This window comes from Pristiophorus japonicus, chromosome 4, assembly GCF_044704955.1.
Source record: "Pristiophorus japonicus isolate sPriJap1 chromosome 4, sPriJap1.hap1, whole genome shotgun sequence".
Taxonomy (NCBI): Eukaryota; Metazoa; Chordata; class Chondrichthyes; family Pristiophoridae; genus Pristiophorus; species Pristiophorus japonicus.
The window spans coordinates 160,748,611-160,772,452 of record NC_091980.1 but is presented as its reverse complement, the minus strand read 5'-3'; the positions used below and the strand labels follow the sequence as shown (position 1 = coordinate 160,772,452).

Sequence of the window (23,842 nt, the reverse complement as noted above, 5' to 3'; positions counted from 1 at the left end):
ACAATGAGCCCCAACATCAGGCACACCAGCAGCACCAACAATAACACTAACCTTTCCTGCAATCACCTGATGCTGCACAGGACAAAAGGCATCAGCACTCGACCACACTGCTGCAGGGATGGCCTCACCATGGCCAGATTTACTTCACTTGACACTGTACACCCTGGCTGTCACATGATGCGCCAGCAACACCATAAAACATCCCTACAATGACCAAGCTATTCCTTTCACCGCCATTGGGGGGGGGGGGGGGGGTACCGTTATGTCTCACCACTCACCGCAAACGGTGCACACAAATCTGTCAAAGAATGTAATGTTGAAAAGAAAGGTTTCAATGTTTGACACCACATTAACAGAAACTTTACATGAACATTGGATAAAACACCCAAGTGGCTACGCTTGTGTATTGTTAGTTGGTAAGATTGCACTAGGATGAGAGTGTGTGTAAGGGGTGGCTAGTGAGATGGCGATGTGATAATGTAGACAGAGAGGGATGGGTGGAGGTTTAAGGTAAATTGGTGTAAGGATATGCAGGTGTAGGGTAGGGCAGAATGATGGGATGTGATGAGAGGCTCAGCAGGATGAAGGTGAGTGTGACTTTGTATTAATATTTTGTGATCTACTGAGATCATTGAAAGGTTTGCGCTACTGCACCCAGGTCCTCCTGACGACATCCCTGCTTGTGTCCTCCTGTGCAATGTGCAACCAGGCTGTGTTGGTCTCCTGGGGAAGACTCATCCGCCCATTGGAAAGGAAGAGGACCTCCCTGCGTGCTCTGACTCCCTCCATCAGCATATGGAGGGAGACATGGGAGAACCCTTTGTGCAGCTCTCTGCCTTTGTGCAGTAATTGTCAGTGCTTGCAGCAGTCCAATGCTGTAGAACACTGACAGCACAAATGTCAAAAGAAATTTGCCCATGGTTCCTTTAAGGAAACCATCTGATGAAGTGTCATGAATGGCATCACCTGACCCGCTTCCTCTAATTGGACCGGGAAATGCGTTGGGCAGACTTAAAAAGCCCCATCAACGGAAATTCATTTTCCAGAGCGGGATGGAATTAGCAGCGGGGCCGCAACCCGCCACCAACCCCACCAGATACGCCGCGGTAAGGAAAATCTCGGCCATTGTTTTAGCAGCAGAGAATAACAATCTACAATACGGGATTACCACCAGGGAGTGGCCCTGCAGGATAGGTTCCAAGTGACAACAGAGTCACAGAAGTGTTAGGCTGATAACAGGTACCTGTAATGACATCAGGTCTAGTCTGTATACAGGTGCATTGTAAAAGCAGCTTTGACAAATGAAACCCTTCCCACCAGGCTTTGCTTGCTGTACCAGGTGTCTCACCTTTGTGTGTCAGGCTCATTAATGATGACATCAGGCACTTCATATCTCGGCTTCAATGGCATCAACTCATTCACTTTTATCCTGATCACGTGATCCTTAAGGGCAAAGACCTCCAGAGAGAGAGGAACCTGCAAAAACATCAAGAAATATGCTTTTAATCTTATCAACCACCCAGCTCTGTCATTCCAATTCAATTATTAAGAGATTGTAATGAAGATGTTAACAGTGTATAATCTACAGAGAATTAAAGTTTCTGATCCTTACGTTTTTATCTGTAACATTCTTGCCCATATCTAATTGCCTTTGAGAAGGTGCTGGTGCGCCACCTTCTTGAACACGCTGCAGTCGGTGCGGTGATATTTTTTGTAGTGGTTTTCTATAACTCAGAGTGCTGTGGGTCTGGAGTCACATATAGGCCAGACCGGGAAAGGATGGCTGATTTCCTTTCCTAAAGGTCATGAGTGAACCAGATGGGTTTTTAACGACAATCCAATCGTTTCATGGTTAGCATTACTGATACTAGCTTTTTAAAATCCCAGATTTATTTAATTAACTGAATTTAAATTCCCCAGCTGTTACATCTTGAACTTTTTCCTGTTCTGACGAGAGATCATTGCCCTGAAACATTAACTCTGTCTGTCTCTCTCTCTGCACTGATACCACCTGATCTGCTGAGTATTTCCAGCATTTTGTGTTTTTATTTCAGATATCCAGCATCCGTAGTATTTTGCTTTTATACAAGGGGACTCCTCGTAGTTCTGGGAAAGAGAAAGTGTGAGGGCAGAAGTGTGGGACATGGGATGGACACGATCGAGGGCCCTGTCAACTACAGTGAGCGGAATCCTCATTTGAGGAAAAAGGAAGCACTGGTCTGAAAGGTGGCACCCATCAGAACAGATGCGACAGAGAAACTGGGAAAATGGAATAAAGTCCTTACAGGAAGCGGGGTGGGACAAAATGTAACCAGGGTTAAGAAGGGGGATAGAACATGTCCAGGGAATTATAGACCAGTCAGCTTAACATCGGTGGTAGGAAAAATAATGAAATCCCTACTAAAGAGAAAATAGAAGAACAAAAGAAACCAAAAATGTAATAATGAATAGTCAACATGGATTTCAAAAGGAAAAGTCTTGCTTGACCAACCTCATTGAATTTTTTGTAGAGGTACCAGAGAGAGTAGCAGATGTAATTTAACTTGATTTTCAAAAGGCCTTCGATAAGGTACCCCATAATAGACTGATGAACAAGGTCAGAGAATGCGGAGTCAGGGGACAAGTAGCAGAGTGGATTGCTAGCTGGCTTCAAGACAGAAAGCAGAGAGTAGGAGTAAAAGGTAGTTATTCACAGTGGCAGAAGGTGGGTAGTGGTGTTCCACAAGGATCAGTGTTGGGACCACTGTTGTTCACAATTTACATTAACGATTTAGACTTTGGAATCAAAAACACAATTTCTAAATCTGGGGATGACACCAAATTAGGGGGATAGTCAATACCGAGGAGGACTGCAACAAATTACAGGACATTAATAAACTTGCAGAATGGGCATCTAATTGGCAGATGAAGTTCAACACAGATAAATGTGAGGTGTTACATTTTGGTAGGAAGAATAGGGAGGTCATTTAATACTTGGAGGGTGCGAGTTGAGATGGGGTAGAGGAACAAAGGGATCTGGGGGTACAAATACACAAATCACTAAAAGTTATGACACAGGTTTGTAAGGCCATACAAAAGCAAACCAAGCACTAGGGTTTATTTCTAGAGGTATAGAATTAAAAAGTAGGGACGTTATGCTACACCTGTATCGAACCTTGGTTAAACCACGAGTACTGCATACAGTTCTGGTCCCCATATTATCAAAAGGGTATAGAGGCACTGGAGAGGGTGCAGAGAGGATTTACAAGGATGATACCAGAAATCAGAGGGTATGCATATCAGGAAAGGATGAACAGGCTGGGTATCTTTTCTCTTGAAAAAAGGCAGAAGGGTAACCTCATAAAGATCTTTAATATTATGAAAGGTTTTGATAGAGAATGTTTTCACTGGGTGGGGGGGGGGCGAGCATAAATAGAGGCCATTAATATAAGATAGTCACCAAGAAATCCAATAGGGAATTCAGAAGAAACTTCTTTACCCAGGGAATGTGGAACATGCTACCACAGGTAGTGATTTAATAGAATAGTATCGATGCATTTAAGGGGAGGCTTGACAAGCACATGAGGGAGAAGGGAATAGAGTATGCTGATAGATCTAGATGAGAAAAGACAGGAGGAGGCTCAAGTGCAGCATAAACGTCGGTATGGACTGGTTGGGCAAAATGGCCTGTTTCTGTGCCATATATCCTATGTAATCCTATGTAAGGTAGCTCTGGGAGTCAGTGAGCTTATAATAGACATTGGTTGACAGCTTATCCCTGGAAATGGAGCTAGAGAAGGCGATGAAGGGGTGGAGATGGACCATGTGAAGGCGAGGGAGGGGTGTAAATTTGAAGCAAAGTTGATTACATTTTCCAGTTTAAGGTGAGAGCCAGAAGTGACATTGATACACTCATTGATGTACCGGCAAAAGAGGTGAGGGAGGGGACCAGAATAGGACTGGAACAAAGAATGTTGCACATATCCCACGAAAAGGAAGATGTAGTCAGAACCTATACAGGTTCCCATAGCAATACCTTTTATTTGGAGGAAGTGAGTGGAATCAAAGGAGAGGTTGTTCAATGTAAGAACAAGTTCAGTCAGGCAGAGGAGGGTGATGGTGGATGGGGACTGGGTGGGCACCTGTTCCATGAGGACGGGAGGGCCCGCAGGCTGTCCTGCTGGGGGATGGAAGTGTAGAGGGAATGGTGTCCATGGTGAAAAGGAGACAGTAAGGGCTTGGAAACTGGAAACTGTTAAAGTGGACTTTCAGCTTGTTCTTGCCCCACGGAACTTATTTCTTCCTATCTTGAGTCATTTTTTTTTACCCCCTTGTCCAGTTTCTTCCGACCTACATCCATGAATCTTCCGATGCTCTCCCCTCCTTTTAACAGTTATGCAAGATGCAGCAACTCGGGGCTCAGTATCTGATATTTAGCAGTACTGGGCAGTGGGCAAGGGGTTCCTCAGCTGCACTTGGAGGTGAGGTTTGGCAGAACACGAGTGGGTTGAGTGGGGGTTTGGGAGTGTGGCAACATGGGGAGGGCTCTGATCTGTCATCAATGTGGAAGGTGAACCTGAGGTTTGGCACAACCTGGGGTAGGGATGGGAGGCTTCGTTCACTGGTTGATTCCTGCACCGGCATCTTTTTCAGGGATCCCACTGAAGTGACGGCGGCAGAGCGGGAGAAGACCCAAGGAAGCCTACAGCTGCAGAGGCCCTAAACCTCTCCAGCTCGCTCTCTCCTCCGTCATAATCCTTCTTAAAACCTCTTTCACCAAGCTTTTGGTCACCTGTCCAAATATTTCACATGGCTGTGTCAAATTTTGTTTGATAACAATCCTGGCAAAGTGCCTTGGAACATTTTACTACATTAAAAGCGCTATATTAATGCAATTCGTTGTTGTTGTTGTTATCTGCACTAGTGTCTCTCAGCATTGAGGGGCGGGGTGGGATCGGCAAGGCATGAGGCCTGACAGCACAGGTAGGTAGAGCGTGGGAGGGTGCAGATCCCATAGCACGAAGCATTCCCTTCTGAGTTATTATGGGATCTCTGTAAACACAAAATTCGGTATTTTGGTGTGATTGGTTCCTGGATGTGAATCTCTGCCGAGTAGTTTCTCTCTCTCTCTCTCAGAAGTCAATGGGAAGGAAAATCGGGAGAGCTGTACAACGGGCAGCCAATCCGATATCACCCGTTATCAGCCAATGAGTTTCTCTGAGTCAACCAATGAGTTGGACTGTGTCCAGAAATGAGTTAGAACTCTGGACTGGTTACAGCAAGGAAGGCCATTCAGCCCGTCAAGTGTTACACAGTATGACACATGGACTAGTGTGTTACACACAGGGTAATACACAGACAGTTGAATTTTATATCAGATAACATAGGCTGGAGAGTGTTACATACAGGATAATGTAGGCTAGGTTATTTTGCACACACACGGCAATAGGGGCTAGAATGTATATGCAGAGACTGGTGTTTGCATAAAAAATATTGTTTAGACTGGTGTGTTATAAACAGGATAGTGTACACAATAGTGGGAAAAAGATCTTTACACCTCATTTTGTTTCTCAGCAACTGAAATTTATAATATCCAAAATGCTGGTTTAAATCAAATATTTGATTTTTTTTTCACAATTTATCAACTGAATTGTCTTTTAGAATCATAGAATCACTGACTGCCTTGTCTGTTGAAGTGAAGGTAACAGCTGCACTTGCCTTCTATGCCTCGGGATCGATTCAGGCTACAACTGGAGATGGGTGCGCCATCTCTCAACGTGCAATACATGCCTGCGTTTACCAGGTCACGGCTGCACTGTATGCGCGGAGGAATGAATTCAATTTCCCAATGACTGCACAAGCGATCCATGAGGGCTGTGGGCTTCTTCAGGATTGCCGGCTTCCCAAAGGTACAGGGCTGCATTGATTGCACCCACATAGCCTTGCGAGCACCTGTGGAGGATTCCTAGCAGTACAGGAATAGAAAAAGTTTCCACTCCATCAATGTGCAGCTCGTGTCTGACGACAAGCAGCACATCATGTCAGTCGATGCGAGATACGCTGGCAGCACCCATGATGCGTTCATCCTACACGACAGCATTATATCTGATATGTTTGAGCATCAGCCAAAAGGGCAGAGGTGGCTACTGGGAGACAAAGGATACGGCCTGACCACCTGGCTCATGACGCCCCTACGCATGACACGGACAGAAGCTGACCGTCAATACAACATGGCGCACATTGCGACATGCAGCATCATTGAGAGGACCATTGGCATATTGAAACAGCGTTTACGATGCCTGGACCATTCCGGAGGCCACTTGCAATACTCTCCTCAGATTGTCGGTCCCTTCACTGTTGTGTGCTGCATGCTCCATAACTTAGCCATCATGAGGCAGCAGGAGCTGGTAGTGGAACCAGAAGACTCAAGTGAGGGTCCAGTGCATGATGATAGTATTACGGAAGAGCGGGATGTGGATGATGACGATGATCAGAAAAGCATGCAAGTGACTGATGCCGGAGCACGAGGTCGGAGGAGGGCCGTCCATCGTGCTCCTTTAACGATTGCTCAAGTCCTGCGCCAGCAGCTCATCCGTGAATGCTTCAATTACTGATGCCTGAGGGCTCTGCAACCACTGTTGCGCATGGACATGTTTATTCTTTGCAGTTACTCCTATATTGTGTTGTGTTAATGTAAGATGAATCAGTTTTAATGAAAAAATATTTTATTGAAAAGTTAACGTCACTGTAATAAAATATTTGTTGTATCAAACTTTACTTTATAATATGACTCTTGAAGATCACTTATAAACTTGTAAAGTTACAAAATTTACAAAACAATTTCAATTTGAAAAATGCTACTACAGCTACATCAAGAACAAGAACAAAAGTAGCAAAGAAAGGCTGCAACCATCTCTCATCCACATCTCTGTGAATGTTCACTTCTTCATTGGGGTGTCATTTGATTGGCCGGGCTGTGTGCCCTTATTGCAGCAGCTATCTTCCTGATGGCCTGTGCCATCACTTGCATGCCTTCCCCGATGGCCTATGCCGTCGATTGCACTCCCTCAGACATTCCCTCCTTAAGTTCCCGTGTCATTACTGCTATTTCTCCTGTCAGGACCGTCACCTCTTCAACCACTGCACTGACGCTGCCGATGAGTGATCGGGTAAGCTCATTGGTCTCCATACCCAATGCCACAACCTGATCCGCATCTGTTGCACGCTACATCTCAGGAGAGCGTGTCTCCAATCTCCTTCTCCTCTGCCTGGGTCTGCCTCGTGGCACTACTACACTGGGAGGCGCGGGCACGGATGGTGGGATGCTCAGTGTTCCAGACGGCAGGACTAGAGAGAGAGGCACGGGCTGGGATGGTGGGACTCTCTGTGTTCCAGACGGCAGTACTAGAGAGAGGCGCGGGCTGGGACGGTGGGGCGCTCGGTGTTCCAGACGACAGCACTCGAGTGCGAGCCGTGGGCTGGGATGGTGGGTGAATGGGTGTAAACTGCTCCATTATATCACCAGCACCACTGGGACCCGCAACGTCAGAATCAAAACCATGGAAGGTGGAACTAGAACCTATGCAAGGGGTTGAAACTCTGATGCCCCTTATAAACATTCATTTGGAAGCTCTCCCCTGTCGACATTTCAGTCATCGCCACCATCATCCAGTCTGGATCGTCCGCATCTGGTTGTACTGGTTCTTGTTCTGTATCTTCAGGATCCTCAGGGTTGGCATCATCATCATCATCATGTTCTGCAAAATACATCAGAACAGTCAAATATTTAACAGCAAGGGAGGGGGCAGGATGGGTGGCATGAGTACTCTCACACATAGCAGGCCAGGCAACAGGTTGATTTAAAGGGCCACGATGCCTCTTCCTCACATGCGGGCCCAGCTTGTGCTGTACTGATTGCTTTTCTCCATGTACGACTCATCATAGCAGCTACCCTCTGTTCCAAGGGTGTCAGTGGATGCAGATTGGGCGGGCCACTTCCTGTTCGAGTTGCTTCCCTATTGTTGTGGGCCAATTTCTTCTGCAAAGAGTTAAATATAACTTTTTACAGAGTGCGTCTTTCTGCAAGATGGGACATACAGATAGTCACATTACAATTACGATTACATTAAAAATGGAAACTATTACTTACACTAACTACTTGACCAAGGTCGTGCCATTTCTTTTTACACTGGCTTCCAGATCTCATGGTATGCACCACTGCGCAGTAATCTTCTGCAACGCGGTTCCAGCATTTCTTCATTTCTTTAGGTGGCACTTTTATGCGACCTCTGTTGCTGGTGTCTAGCTTCTGCCATCTCTGCTCAATGACGTTGACTAATATCTCCACTTCCTCATGCAAGAAATTCTTTGTTCTTGGTGGATGTTGTTCCATTGCTGTATTGAATTGACACTCTGATTTTTCAAAACACCCAGTCCTTAATTTGCATGCACCAATGCAGCACCTGTTCTGGAAGTTTAGCAGTGAAAAGCAGCACTCACTGATTTCATCAGGTGATTTATTCAACAGTGCTGCTAAAAGCACTCCTTCAGACACAAAAAAAAATCACCAAAATTCAATCCCAAGCCTCTCCAGGGGTCCACGAGACAAATCAACACTTTTGTTTAAGTCCCGTTAAAAATGGCCGAGTGCCAATGTTTCTGGGCTATTGCGCGTGCCTCATTAAAATAGCCCCACCCCCTCACTATCAGAATCAGCACGACTCTGTGGCTCTGCCCCCCGCTGCTGTGTGCACACCGCACCGAGCTCCCAGGGACCTGCAAGGAGCCGGAGAATTCAGAGGTATTTTTCTGTCGTACTTTTAGGCGCGAAAAACAGACGTCTAGGTCGGGGCTGCGCCATTCTAGACGCGGCCCGAAACTTGACCCCATAGAATGGTTACAGCAGAGAAGGAGGACATTCGGCCTGTGGAGCCTGTGTCAGCTCTCTGCAAGAGCACCTCAGCTAGTCCCACTCCCCCGCTCTATCCCTGTAGCCCTGCAATTTTTTTTCTTTCAGGTGCTTATCCAGCTCCCTTTTCAAAACAGTGATTGAATCTGCTTCCACCAGCCTTTCAGGCAGTGAATTCCAGATCCTAACCACTCGCTGTGTAAAACAGTTTTTTCTTATGTCACCTTTGGTTCTTTTACCAATCACCTTAAATCTGTGTCCGCTGGTTCTCGACCCTTCTGCCAATGAGAACAGTTTCTCTCTATCTACTCTGTCCAGACCCCTCATGATTTTGAACACCTCTATCAAATCTCCTCTCAATGTTCCCTGCTCCAAAGAGAACAACCCCAGCTTCTCCAGTCTATCAACGTAACTGAAGTCCCTCATTCCTGAAATCATTCTCGTAAATCTTTTCTGCACCCTCTCCAAGGCCTTCACATGAAATGCGGTGCCCAGAATTGGACACAATACTCCAGTTGAGGCCGAACCAGTGTTTTATACATGTTCATCATAATTTCCAATCTTTTATACCCGATACCTCTATTCATGAAGCCCAGGATCCCGTAAGCTTTTTTAACCACTTTCTCAACCTGCCCTGCCACCTTCGACGATTTGTGCATATACCCCCTGTTCATGCAGCCCCTTTAGGATTGTACCATTAGTTTATATTTCCTCTCCTCATTCTTTCTACCAAAATGTATCACTTCACACTTTTCTGTGTTAAATTTCATCTGCCACGTGTCCGCCATTCCACAAGTCTGTCTATGTCCTCGTGAAGTCTATCACTATCCTTCTCACTGTTCACTATACTTCCAAGTTTTGTGTCATCTGCAAATTTTGAACTTGTGCCCTGTACACCCACATCCAAGTCATTAATATATATCAAGAAAAGCAGTATTCCTAGTACTGTACCCTGGGGAACATCACTGTATACCTTCCTCCAGTCCGGTCATCACTACTCTCTGTTTCCTCTCACTTAGGCAATTTCTTATCCATGCTGCCACTCCCCTCTTATTCCATGGACTTCAACTTTGCTGGCACTTTGTGGCATTATGTGGCACTTTGACGATCGCCTTTTGGAAATCCATGCATCAGTCAACCGCATTGCGGTTGTTACCTCATCAAAAAACTCGATCAAGATCGTTAAACATGATTTGCCTTTAACAAATCTGTGCTGGCTTTCCTTAATTAATCCACACTTTTTCCAAGTAACTGTTAATTTTGTTCCTGATTATTGTTTCTAAAAGCTTCCCCACTGACCGGCCTATAGTTCCTGGGTTTACTTTTACACTCTTTTTTGAACAAGGTGTAACATTTGCAATTCTCCAGACCTCTGGCACTACTCCCACTTCAAAGGAGGATTGGAAGATTATGGCCAGTACCTCTGCGATTTCTTCCTTCATTTCCCTAGCGTCCTTGGATGCATCCCATCCGGTCCAATTCTGGGCACCGCACTTCGTAAGGATATGACTTATCTACTTTAAGTACAGCCAGCCTGTCTAGTACCTCATCTTTATCAATTCTTATCCCATCCAGTATCTCTTCCATCTCCTCCATTACTGTGTCTATGGCAGCATCTTCTTCCTTGGTGAAGATAGATGCAAAGCTCTCACTTAGTACCTCAGCCATACCCTCTGCCTCAATGCGTAGCTCTCCTTTTTGGCCCCTAATCGGCCTTACCCTTCCTGTTTAATATTTATATGCCGACAGAAGACTTTTGGATTACTTTTTATGTTAGCTGCCATTCTATTCTCATACCCTTTCTTTGCCCCTTTTATTTACTTTTTCACTTCTCTGCACTTTCTATTTTTAGCCTGATTCTTAAATGTATTCTCAACCTGATATCTGTCATGCTTCTTCTGCTATCTCTTTCATCATCTAGGCAGCTCTGACTTTAGTTGCCCTACCTTTCCTCCTAGTGGGAATATACCTCGACTGTATCTGAACTATTTCCTCTTTAAAGGCAGCCCATTGGTCCACTCGTTTTGCCTGCCAATCTTTGATTCCAATTTACCCAGGCCAGATCCGTTCTCATCCCACCGAAATTTCCTCCAATTAAGTATTTTTACTCTAGATTGCTCCGTGTCCTTTTCCATAGTTATTCTAAACCCTATGATCACTGTTCCCTAAATGTTCACCTGCTGACACTTGCTTCACTTGACCTACCTCATTCCACAGAACCAGATCCAGCAATGCCTCCTTCCTCATTAGGCTGGAAACATACTGATCAAGAAAGTTCTCCTGAACACACTTCAGAATTTCTACCCCCTCTCTGCCCTTTACACTATTATCCCAGTCGATATTAGGATAGTTGACATCCCCCATTATCACTACTCTATACTTCTTGTATCTCTCTGTAATTTCCCTGCAAATTTGCTCCTCCATATTTTTCCCACTAGTTGGTGGCCTGTTGAATACACCTAGTGTAATGGCACCTCTGTTATTTTTTAACTCTAACCAAATAGATTATGTCCTTGACCCCTCCAAGACATCCTCTCTCACCAGTACTGTAACATTCTCCTTAACCAGTACTGCTATACCACCTACTATCTTTGCTTCCTTATCTTTCCTGAACACCCCATATCCTGGAATATTTAATACCTAATCCTGCCCTTTTTTGAGCCAGGTCTCAGTTATTGCCACAGCATCATATTCCACATGGCTATTTACACTTGCAGCTCACCAATCTTGCTTGCTCTGCTTTGTGCATTCACATACATACACTATAAACCTATCTTCGACCATCTTGTGTTCTCCCTTAGTCTGACCCCACCTAATAGCTCACTATTTCTTGCTTTCATGTTATCCGTCTCTCCCAATCTTTTGGGCCCTTTGTTTCTTCTTTGTAATGCTACATCCTGGTATCCATCCCCCTGCCAACTTAGTTTAAACCCTTTCCAACAGCGCTAGCAAACCTCCCCGCGAGCATATTGGTACTAGCTCTGCTGATGTGCATCCCATCTGGCCTGTACAGGTCCCACCTCCCCCAGAACCGGCCTCAATGCCCCAGGAATCTGAATCCCTCCCTCTTGCACCATCTCTGTTGCCACGCATTCATCTGCTCTATCCTCCCGCTTCTATACTCACTCGCACGTGGCACCGGGAGTAATCCAGAGATTTCTATCTTTTAGATCCTGCTTTTTAATCTCTTTCTTCTCTCCCTAAAATCTGCCTGCAGGACCTCATTCCTCTTTCTACCTATGTCTTTGGTGCCAATATGGATCACGACCTCTGGCTGTTCACACTCTCCCCTCAGATTATTCTGCAGCCGCTCAGTGATATCCTTAACCATGGCACCAGAGAGGCAACATCACATCTGCGCCCAAAGAAACGCCTGTCTGCTCCCCTGACTATCAAATCCCCTACCACTATCGCTTTCCCTGTCTTCCTCCTCCCCTCGCCCTATACAACTGACACACCCATAGTGTCATGGACTTGGCTCTTTCTGTATTCCCCAGAGGAACCATTGCCCTCACCTGTACTCAGAACAGAATACTCATTGGAGAGTGAGATGCACTCAGGGGACTCCTTTTCTTCAGTCTGGCAATCACCCATTCCCCCTCTGCTTGTGCAGTGAGCCCAGCTGCTGCTCGAGCTCCTCCAACTGACAATATCTCTTGCACATGAGTTGCTCTGTGCCCACCAATGAGCTGGACTGTGTCAGCCAATGAGCTGGACTGTGTCAGCCAATGAGTTGGACGGTGTCAGCCAATCAGCTGGATTGTGTCAGCCAATGAGTTGGATTGTGTCAGCCAATGAGCTGAATTGTGTCAGCCAATGAGTTGGACTGTGTCAGCCAATCAGCTGGATTGTGTCAGCCAATGAGCTGGATTGTGTCAGCCAATGAGCTGGATTGTGTCAGCCAATGAGTTGCTGTGTCAGTCAATCAGCTGGATTGTGTCAGCCAATGAGTTGCTCTGTGCCCACCAATGAGTTGGAAACAGGGCAGGACTTCAAAAGCTATGTAAAAAGAGATTAGCAAAAGTAAACACGAGTCCCTTACAGGCAGAGACAGGGAAAATTATAATAGGGGCTAAGGAAATGGCAGAGACATTAAACAAATACTTTTCATCTGTATTCACAGTGGAAGATACAAATAACATTCCAGAAATACTGGGTAACCAAAGGGCTAGCGAGAATGAGGAACTTAAAAGAAATTTGTATTAGTAATTAAATAGTACTGGAGAAATTAATGGGAGTAAAAGTCGACAAATCTCCTAAACCTGATGGAATTACATCCTAGGGTTTTAAAAGAGGTGGCTACAGAGATAGTGGATGCATTGGTTTTGATCTTCCAGAATTGCCTAGGTTCTAGAATGGTCCCCAGGGATGGAAGCTAACAAATGTAACCACCGCTATTTGAGAAAGAAAGGAGAGAAAACAGGGAACCATAGACATAAGAATATAAGAATTAGGAACAGGAGTAGGCCATTTAGCCCCTCGAGCCTGCTCCGCCATTCAATAAGATCATGGCTGATCTGGCTGTGGATTCAGCTCCACTTACCCGCCCTCTCCCCGTAACCCTTAATTCCCTTATTGGTTAAAAATCTATCTATCTGTGACTTGAATACATTCAATGAGCTAGCCTCAACTGCTTCCTTGGGCAGAGAATTCCACAGATTCACAACCCTCAGGGAGAAGAAATTTCTTCTCAACTCGGTTTTAAATTGGCTCCCCTGTATTTTGAGGCTGTGCCCCCTAGTTCTAGTCTCCCCTACCAGTGGAAACAACCTCTCTGCCTCTATCTTGTCTATCCCTTTCATGATTTTAAATGTTTCTATAAGATCACCCCTCATCCTTCTGAACTCCAACGAGTAAAGACCCAGTCTACTCAATCTATCATCATAGGTAACCCCCTCATCTCCGGAATCAGCCTAGTGAATCGTCTCTGTACCCCCTCCAAAGCCAGTATATCCTTCCTTAAGTAAGGTGACCAAAACTGCATGCAGTACTCCAGGTGCGGCCTTACCAAAACCCTATACAGTTGCAGCAGGACCTCCCTGCTTTTATACTCCATCCCTCTCGCAATGAAGGCCAACATTGCATTCGCCTTCCTGATTACCTGCTGCACCTGCAAACTAACTTTTTGGGATTCATGCACAAGGACCCCCAGGTCCCTCTGCATCTCAGCATGTTGTAATTTCTCCCCATTCAAATAATATTCCCTTTTGCTGTTTTTTTTCCCCAAAGTGGATGACCTCACACTTTCCGACATTGTATTCCATCTGCCAAACCTTCGCCCATTCGCTTAACCTATCCAAATCTCTTTGCAGCCTCTCTGTGTCCTCTACACAACCCGCTTTCCCACTAATCTTCGTGTCATCTGCAAATGTTGTTACACTACACTCTGTCCCCTCTTCCAGGTCATCTATGTATATTGTAAACAGTTGTGGTCCTAGCACCGATCCCTGTGGCACACCACTAACCACCAATTTCCAACCCGAAAAGGACCCATTTATCCCGACTCTCTGCTTTCTGTTCGCCAGCCAATTCTCTATCCATGCTAATACATTTCCTCTGACTCCGCGTACCTCTATCTTCTGCAGTAACCTTTTGTGTGGCACCTTATCGAATGCCTTTTGGAAATCTAAATACACCACATCCATCGGTACACCTCTATCCACCATGCTCGTTATATCCTCAAAGAATTCTAGTAAATTAGTTAAATATGATTTCCCTTTCATGAATCCATGTTGCGTCTGCTTGATTGCACTATTCCTATCTCGATGTCCCGCTATTTCTTCCTTAATGATAGTTTCAAGCATTTTCCTCACTACAGATGTTAAACTAACCAGCCTATAGTTACCTGCCTTTTGTCTGCCCCCTTTTTTAAACAGAGGCATTACATTAGCTGCTTTCCAATCCGCTGGTACCTCCCCAGAGTCCAGAGAATTTTGGTAGATTATAACGAATGCATCTGCTATAACTTCCGCCATCTCTTTTAATACCCTGGGATGCATTTCATCAGGACCAGGGGACTTGTCTAGCTTGAGTCCCATTAGCCTATCCAGCACTACCCCCCTAGTGATAGTGATTGTCTCAAGGTCCTCCCTTCCCACATTCCCATGACCAGCAATTTTTGGCATGGTTTTTGTGTCTTTCACTGTGAAGACCGAAGCAAAATAATTGTTTAAGGTCTCAGCCATTTCCACATTTCCCATTATTAAATCCCCCTTCTCATCTTCTAAGGGAGCAACATTTACTTTAGTCACTCTTTTCCGTTTTATATATCTGTAAAAACTTTTACTATCTGTTTTTATGTATTGCGCAAGTTTACCTTCGAAATCTATCTTTCCTTTCTTTATTGCTTTTTTAGTCATTCTTTGCTGTTGTTTAAAATTTTCCCAATCCTCTAGTTTCCCACTAACCTTGGCCACCTTATACGCATTGGTTTTTGATTTGATACTCTCCTTTATTTCCTTGGTTATCCACGGCTGGTTATCCCTTCTCTTATCGCCCTTCTTTTTCACTGGAATATATTTTTGTTGCGCACTATGAAAGAGCTCCTTAAAAGTCCTCCACTGTTCCTCAATTGTGCCACCGTTTAGTCTGTGTTTCCAGTCTAGACCAGTTAGCCGGACATCAATCAGTAGTAGGGAAAATGCAAGAATCTATTATTGAGTATGTGATAACACAGCACTTAGAAAATCAGAATATGATTGGGCAGAGTCAATGCAGACTTATGAAAGAGAAATCGTGTTTGACAAATCTGTTGGAGATTTTTGCGTTTGTAACTAGTAGGGTAGATAAAGGGGAGCCAGTGGATATAGTATATTTCGATTTTCAAAAAGCATTCGTTAAGGTGCCACACAAGAGGTTATTACACAAAATTAGGGTTCATGAGATTGAGGGTAATTGTTAGCATGAATTGAGGTCTGGTTAACGGGCAGAAAACAGAGAGTTGGAATTACTAGGTCATTTTTGGCTTGACAAGCTGCAACTAGTGGAGTACCGCAAGGGATAAAATTAACAGTCACTTGGAAAAGTGTGGATTAATTAAGAAAAGCCAGCACAGATTGTTAAAGGCAAACTGTGTTTAACCAACTTGATCAAGTTTTTTGATGAGGTAACAGCGAGGGTTGATGAGGATAATGCAGTTGACGTAATATAGATGGATTTCCAAAAGGCGTTCGACAAAGTGCCACATAACAGGCTTGCCAGCAAAGTTGAAGCCCATGGAATAAAAGGGACAGTGGCAGCAAGAATACAAAATTGGCCAAATAATAGGAAACAGAGAGCAGTGGTGAACGGTTGTTTTTCAGACTGGACAAAGGTATACGTGATGTTCCCCGGAGATCGGTTCTACGACCACTGCTTTTCTTGATATATATTAATAACTTGGACGTGAGTGTACAGGGCACAATTTCCAAATTTGCAGACGATACAAAACTTGAAAGTACAGTGCACAGTGAGGAGGAGAGTGATAGACTTAAGGAAGACATAGCTGGTGAAATGGGCAGACACGTGGTAGATGAAATTTAATGCAGAAAAGTGTGAAGTGATACATTTTGGAAGAAAGAATGAGAGGACATATAAACTAAATGGTACAATCCTAAAGGGGGTGCATGAACTGAGAGACCTGGGGGTATGTGCGTACAAATCGTTGAAGGTGGCAGGCAAGTTGAGAAAGCATTAAAAAGGCTAACGGGGTCCAGGGTTTCATAAATAGAGGTGCAGAGTACAAAAGTGTGGAAATTGTGATCAATCTATATAAAACACTGGTTTGGCCCCAACTGGAGTACTGTGTCCAATTCGGGCACCACACTTTAGGAAGGATGTGAAGGCCTTAGAGAAGGTGCAGAAAAGATTTACGAGAATGATTCCAGGAATGAGGGACTTCAGTTACGTTGATAGACTGGAGAAGCTGGGGTTGTTCTCTTTGGAGCAGAAAACATTGAGAGGAGATTTGATAGAGGTGTTCAAAATCATGAGGGATCTGGACAGAGTAAATAGAGAGAAACTATTCTTATTGGCAGATGGGTCGAGAACCGGAGGACAGAGATTTAAGGTGATCGAACCAAGGGCGATGTAAGAAAAAACTTTTTTTACGCAGCGAGTGGTTGGGACCTGGAATGCAATGCCTGAAAGGGTGGTGTAGACAGACTCAATCTTATCTTTCAAAAAGTTGGATAACTATCTGAAGGAAAAACTTTGCAGGGCTACGGGGTAAGGGCAAGGCAGTGGGACTCGCTGAGAGTCGGCAAAGGCTCGACGGGCCGAATGGCCTTCTTCCGTGCTGTAACCATTCTATGATCAGTGATTGGGTCTTAGCTATTTACAATTGATATCAATGCCTTAGATGAGTGGACCAAGTGTAATGTATCCAAGTTTGCTGATGATACAAAGTTAGTAGGAAAATAAGCTGTGAGGAGGATCCAAAGGGATATAGACAGGTTAATGAATGAGCAAGAACATGGCAAATGGAATATGATGTGGAGAGGTCTTTGGATATTAAGAGAATCAAGGGATATGGGGATAGTGCGAGAATGTGGATCTGAGGTACAAAATCAGCCGTGACATTAAATGGCGGAGCAAGCTCGAAGGGCGAATGGCCCACTCCTGCTCCTCTTTCTTATGTTCTTTTGACTTTCAAAAAACAAAGCCTAGTTACAGAGTCTATTTAAAGAGTCTCTAGGAACTGTAGCAAACAGAACCAAAACTGCAACTTCTCCCAATGAAAGTAGTGTGATTTCTCCAAAAAAATCACTCAGTGGAGGATAGTTACAAAATAAACATTATATGTATAAAGTCAATCCCAGTCACTTATAGCGGTGTGGTCTCCAGGCGTGATTGATGGGGTGTTCAAAATCATGAGGATTCTGGTCAGGAATAGTGGCGTCACGGTATGCAGCTAACATTTCCACCAGTATTGCATCATGGAAAATTAGGTACATTGCACATACTCAGACTGCATAATCCAACTTCAACTCACAGAGTCACAGCTCTAGTTAAAGAGGAAATTAACGCAATAGTAATGAAGGACATTAGCTTGGTGATGTGGAATCGGTATGGGTGGAGCTGCGGAATACCAAAGGGCAGAAAATGCTAGTGGGAGTTGTGTACAGACCACCAAACAGTAGTAGTGACAGCATCAGACAGGAAATTAGGGATGCATGCAATAAAGGTACAGCAGTTATCATGGGCGACTTTAATCTACAGAAAGATTGGGCTAACCAAACTGGTAGCAGTATGATGGAGGAGGAGTTCCTGAAGTGTATTAGGGATGGTTTTCCAGACCAATATGTCGAGGAACCAACTAGAGGGCTGGTGTTGTGTAATGAGAAAGGACTAATTAGCAATCTTGTTGTGCAAGGCCCCTTGGGGAAGAGTGACCATAACATTCTTAAAAATTCTTCATTAAGCTGGAGAGTGACACAGTTAATTCAGAGACTAGGGTCCTGAACTTAAGGAAAGGTAACTTCAATGGTATGAGAAGTGAATTGGCTAGAATAGACTGGCGAATGATACTTAAAGGGTTGACAGTGGATAGTCAATGGCAAACATTTAAAGATCACATGGATGAACTTCAACAATTGTACATCCCTGTCTGGAGTAAAAATAAAACGGGGAAGGTGGCTCAACCGTGGCTAACAAGGGAAATTAGGGATAGTGTTAAATCCAAGGAAGAGGCATATAAATTGGCCAGAAAAAGCAGCAAACCTGAGGACTGGGAGAAATTTAGAATTCAGCAGAGGAGGACAAAGGGTTTAATTAGGAGGGAGGAACTAGAGTATGAGAGGAAGCTTGCAGGGAACATAAAATCTGCCTGCAAAAGCTTCTATAGATATGTGAAAAGAAAAAGATTAGTGAAGACAAATGTAGGTCCCTTGCAGTCAGAATCAGGTGAATTTATAATGGGGAAACAAAGAAATGTCAGACCAGTTGAACAAATACTTTGATTCTGTCTTCAGGAAGGAAGACAAAAATAATCTTCCGGAAATACTAGGGGACAGAGGGTCTAGTGAGAATTAGTAACTGAAGGAAATCCTCATTAGTCAGGAAATTGTGTTCGGGAAATTGATGGGATTGAAGGCCAATAAATCCCCGGGGCCTGATAGTCTGTATCCCAGAGTACTTAAGGAAGTGGCCCTAGAAATAGTGGATGCATTGGTGATCATTTTCCAACAGTCTATCGACTCTGGATCAGTTCCAATGGACTGGAGGGTAGCTGATGTAACACCACTTTTTAAAAAAGGAGGGAGAGAGAAAACGGGGAATTATAGGCCGGTTAGCCTGACATCAGTAGTGGGGAAAATGTTGGAATCAATTATTAAAGATGAAATAGCAGCGCATTTGGAAATCATTGACATTTTTTGTCCAGGTCAGTATGGATTTATGAAAGGGAAATCATGCTTGACAAATCTTATATCATTTTTTGAGGATGCAACTTGTAGAGTGGACAAAGGAGAACCAGTGGATGTGGTGTATTTGGACTTTCAAAAGGCTTTTGACAAGGTCCCACACAAGAGATTGGTGTGCAAAATTAAAGCACATGGTATTGGGGGTAATGTACTGACGTGGATAGAGGACTGTTTGGCAGACAGGAAGCAGAGAGTCGGGATAAACGGGTCCTTTTCAGAATGGCAGGCAGTGACTAGTGGGATGCCGCAGGGCTCAGTGCTGGGACCCCAGCTATTTACCATATACATTAATGAATTAGTTAATGGAATTGGGTGTAATATCTCCAAGTTTGCAGATGACACTAAGCTGGCTGGCAGTGTGAGCTGTGAGGAGATGCTAAGAGGCTGCAGGGTGACTTGGACAGATTAGGTGAGTGGGCAAATGCATGGCAGATGCAGTATAATGTGGATAAATGTGAGGTTATCCACTTTGGTGGCAAAAACAGGAAGGCAGAATATTATCTGAATGGCGGCAGATTAGGAAAAGGGAAGGTGCAACGAGACCTGGGTGTCATGGTACATCAGTCATTGAAGGTTGGCATGCAGGTGCAGCAGGCAGTGAAGAAGGCAAATGGCTTGTTGGCCTTCATAGCTAGGGGATTTGAGTATAGGAGCAGGGAGGTCTTACTGCAGTTGTACAGAGCCTTGGTGAGGCCTCATCTGGAATATTGTGTTCAGTTTTGGTCTCCTAATCTGAGGAAGGACGCTCTTGCTATTGAGGGAATGCAGCGAAGGTTCACCAGACTAATTCCCGGATGGCGGGACTGACATATGAGGAGAGACTGGATCGACTAGGCCTGTATTCACTGGCATTTAGAAGAATGAGAGGGGATCTCTTAGAAACATGGGACTGGACAGGTTAGATGCAGGAAGAATGTTCCCAATGTTGGGGATGTCCAGAACCAGGGATCACAGTCTAAGGATAAGGGGTAAGCCATTTAGGACCGAGATGAGGAGAAACTTCTTCACTCAGAGTTGTTAACCTGTGGAATTCTCTACCGCAGAGTTGTTGATGCTAGTTCGTTAGATATATTCAAGAGGGAGTTAGATATGGCCCTTACGGCTAAAGGGATCAAGGGGTATGGAGAGAAAGCAGGAAACGGGTACTGAGGTGAATGATCAGCCATGATCTTACTTAATGGTGGTGCAGGCTCGAAGGGCCAAATGGCCTTTTTTCCTGCACCTATTTTCTATGTTTCTATGGGCAAAAATATCATGTCCAAGACCAGGTTTTTAGGAGAAACTGAGGCTCCAAGTTAAAACTTTGATGATTGAAGTAACACGTGGATAGACTGGGGAAGCTGGGGTTGTTCTCCTTAGAGCAGAGAAGGTTAAGAGGAGATTTGATAGAGGTGTTCAAATTCATGAGGGGTCTAGATAGAGAGAAATTGTTATCATTGGCAGAAGGGGTGAGAACCAGAGGACACAGATTTAAGGTGATTTGCAAAAGAAGCAAAGGCGACATGAGGAAAAGCTTTTTTACGCAGCGAATGGTTAGGATCTGGAATGCACTGCCCGAGAGGGTGGTGGAGGCAGATTTAATCATGGCTTTCAAAAGGGAATTGCATAAGGACCCGAAGGAAAAAGATTTTCAGGGCTACAAGGAAAGGGCGGGGGAGTGGGACTAACTGAAGTGCTCTTGCAGAGAGCCGACAAGGGCTTCACAGGCCGAATGGCCTCCTTCTGTGCTGTAACCATTCTATGAATCTATGATTCTAAAGACAATTCAGTTGATAAATTGTTAGTTATTGTAAAAAAAAAATCAAATATTTGATTTAAACCATTATTTTGGACATTAGAAATTTCAGCAGCTGAGAAACAAATTGAGGTGTAAAGATCTTTTTCCCCACTATTGTGTACACTATCCTGTTTATAGCACACCAGTCTAAACAATATTCATTATGCAAATACCAGTCTCTGCATATACACTCCAGCCCCTATTGCCGTGTGTGTGTAAAATAGCCTAGCCTACATTATCCTGTGTGTAACACTCTCCAGCCTATGTTATCTGGTATAAAATTCAACTGTCTGTGTATTCATCATCGTAGGCAGTCCCATTGAACGAGGATGACTTGCTTCTATGAGTTAACAGGTGTTTCAATAAAGGACCAGATAGTCCCATCCTGAACTCCAACTGAAGGGTGGAAGATGCCTGTGCATATTTTTTTTAACGTGTGGTGACCGTTGCATACCAGCCACCACACGGGCTTGACAGAGCCAGGTCTTGGTCCAGTGGTAAGGGTTAACCAGGATGACTGAAGACCTGCTCTGCTGCACGGACCTACTGCGCACACATATTGCAGTGTGGGCTGGCCCTCGCCTCTTCTGGGTCCCGTACCCCATTTGCCGCACCTCCGACACGTTCTCTCGCTGCTCCTCCGCCACAAACATTCGCCGCACCTCCGCCATGATCTCTCACCGCTCCTCCGCCACAATCTTTCGCCACATCGCTCCTCCGCTGCGATCTCTCACCGCTCCTCCGCCACGATCTCTCACCGCTCCTCCGCCATGATCTTTCACCGCTCATCTCTTGTCACATCTCAGCCACGATATATATATAGAATAACAGATACCCGGGAGTGAGTTACAGGCTGGAACTAATCAAGGGGTTCGGGGGGGTTTATATATAGAATAACAGCTATGTATTACCCTGTGTGCAACACACTATTCCATGTGTCATACTGTGTAATATATTCCAACCTAAATGTTGTCCTGTATGCAATACAGCCTAGCCAGGGTGTTATTTTGAAATTTACACACTCTAGTAAGTTGTGTTATTCAGTCTTTAAAATATCTGCATCATTGGGACTACTGTACTTGCACTACCACTGGATTACTGTGACCATTGAGAGATTAAAACAGAATCTCAGTTTCTTTGATACTAACCTTATTCTCTTCATTAAGAAGCTGCAATTTGGCTCTGCAGTCTGACAATTCCAGTGTGTCCAGCAAGGCACAATATGGAGAATTCCCTGGGAGCAACTTTGTTTGATGCCTGGAGTAGCAGGGGGAAGGGGGAAACAAAAAAGGTTTCATGTAAGATATAGGTAGCAGACTAGATCTTAAGCAGAGACATGCCAGTCTGCCACACAATGATCACAGATTCAAGTCCTGCCACGAAAGTAACCAAGGGCCATCATCTATGGTTTGGAAGAAGTTTTTTTTAACTCTTAGCGGTGATGTTAGAACAAACCTGTCTTGGCTGGGTATGGTGCATTGGATAACAGTAGCAGGACCACCAATATTTAACCAAGATTCAGCATGGGTCAAGGCAGTTTTGTTTCCAATTTTTTGCTCCTTTTCTCCTGAAGGCACTGACTTTTGTCGGGGTTCTCCATCATGGTCTTTTATCAACTCACTCAAAGCTTAAAGAAGGTCAGAGTGCTAAGTGAACGTGGAGATCACCACAGCTCAGCCAAATGCTCTGATCACTCAATGTCCATTCTAGAGCACGTTAGTGGGGCAGTGGTAGAAGACATTTGCACTGCACCAAACTCAACTAGTCTTAACTGCCAGAATTGAATAGATCTACGTAGAAAGAGGTTTACATCTCATCAAATTTATCATGTACCTGATTTGAGTGCTTGGTGCTGGCACTAGGGGGCCACAATAAGAGAAAAAAATCATTTCTCAGCACTGATAATCCTCACCTGAAGGAGCAACCTTCCAAAAAAAACTGTTACGGTTACAATGTATTCAAATTTCCTAAAAGGGCCTAAAATTAGACTATGTGTGGGTCAGCAGCAAAACTCTCACCCGATTCAGAAGGTTGTGGGTTCAAGCCCCATTCTAGAGACTTGAGCACATCATCTCGGTGAAAAGTTCAGTGCAGCACTGTCGAAGAGCGGCATTGTTGGAGGTGTCGTCTTTCAGATGAGATGTTAAACCGGCCCTCCCAGTGGTTGTAAAAGATCCCAGGTCATCATTTGAAGATGACCAGTGGAGTTCTGGGCTAACATTTATCTCTCAATCAACATCACCAAAACAGATTATCTGATCATTTATCTAATTTCCTGTTTGCAGAACCTTTCTGTGTGCATATTGGCTGCTGCATTTGGCCACATAATAAGTGACTACATCAGTGGCTGTAAAGTACTTTGGGCGCCCTGCAGTCTTGTGTAGTGCTTTCTAAATGCAGTGCTTTTCTTTAAAGAAATTCTGAGAATAAAGTCTCTTCATTGCACTAGTTATCTGTTGAACAAGAATGGGTCTCTATCAAGTCTCCCTTTTCCTTTTGTATTTTAGGTTACCAATCAAAACATCCAAAATATCACTACTTTAAATCATACAACTACATTTAATTTTCTTTTCAGAATGACAGCCTTGGGTTACTGTCCTGTATTATCCATGCAAGTTTTAATAATACATAAAATACAGCAACTTTACCGTAACAATCATCCCAATAAAGTTTGTATGCACATCTCACCCCCATCATCTCCAATTTTCATTCTTCCTCACATGAAGGCTGGAGTTTCATGCGCACTGTTCCTTGCCTCAGAAGAAATTCTTTACGTGT

The 23,842-nt window shown here is 44.3% G+C and overlaps 1 protein-coding gene across 6 annotated transcripts in view; it reads right to left on the bottom strand.

The window, feature by feature from the left end:
• Window positions 1-23,842, bottom strand: part of LOC139263142 (neutral alpha-glucosidase C-like) — a 237,431-nt gene that overhangs the window by 184,051 nt on the left and 29,538 nt on the right. For 5 of the 6 annotated variants that reach the window (XM_070878753.1, XM_070878757.1, XM_070878755.1 and 2 more), the window contains exons 4-5: window positions 22,213-22,321; window positions 1,349-1,476 (exon numbers count right to left, since the gene is read on the bottom strand). In XM_070878753.1, coding sequence (XP_070734854.1) covers window positions 1,349-1,476; window positions 22,213-22,321 — 237 coding nt within the window. Of the gene's footprint in view, window positions 1-1,348; window positions 1,477-22,212; window positions 22,322-23,842 lie in introns of those variants that run through there. The other variant, XM_070878758.1, reaches the window with a different exon arrangement.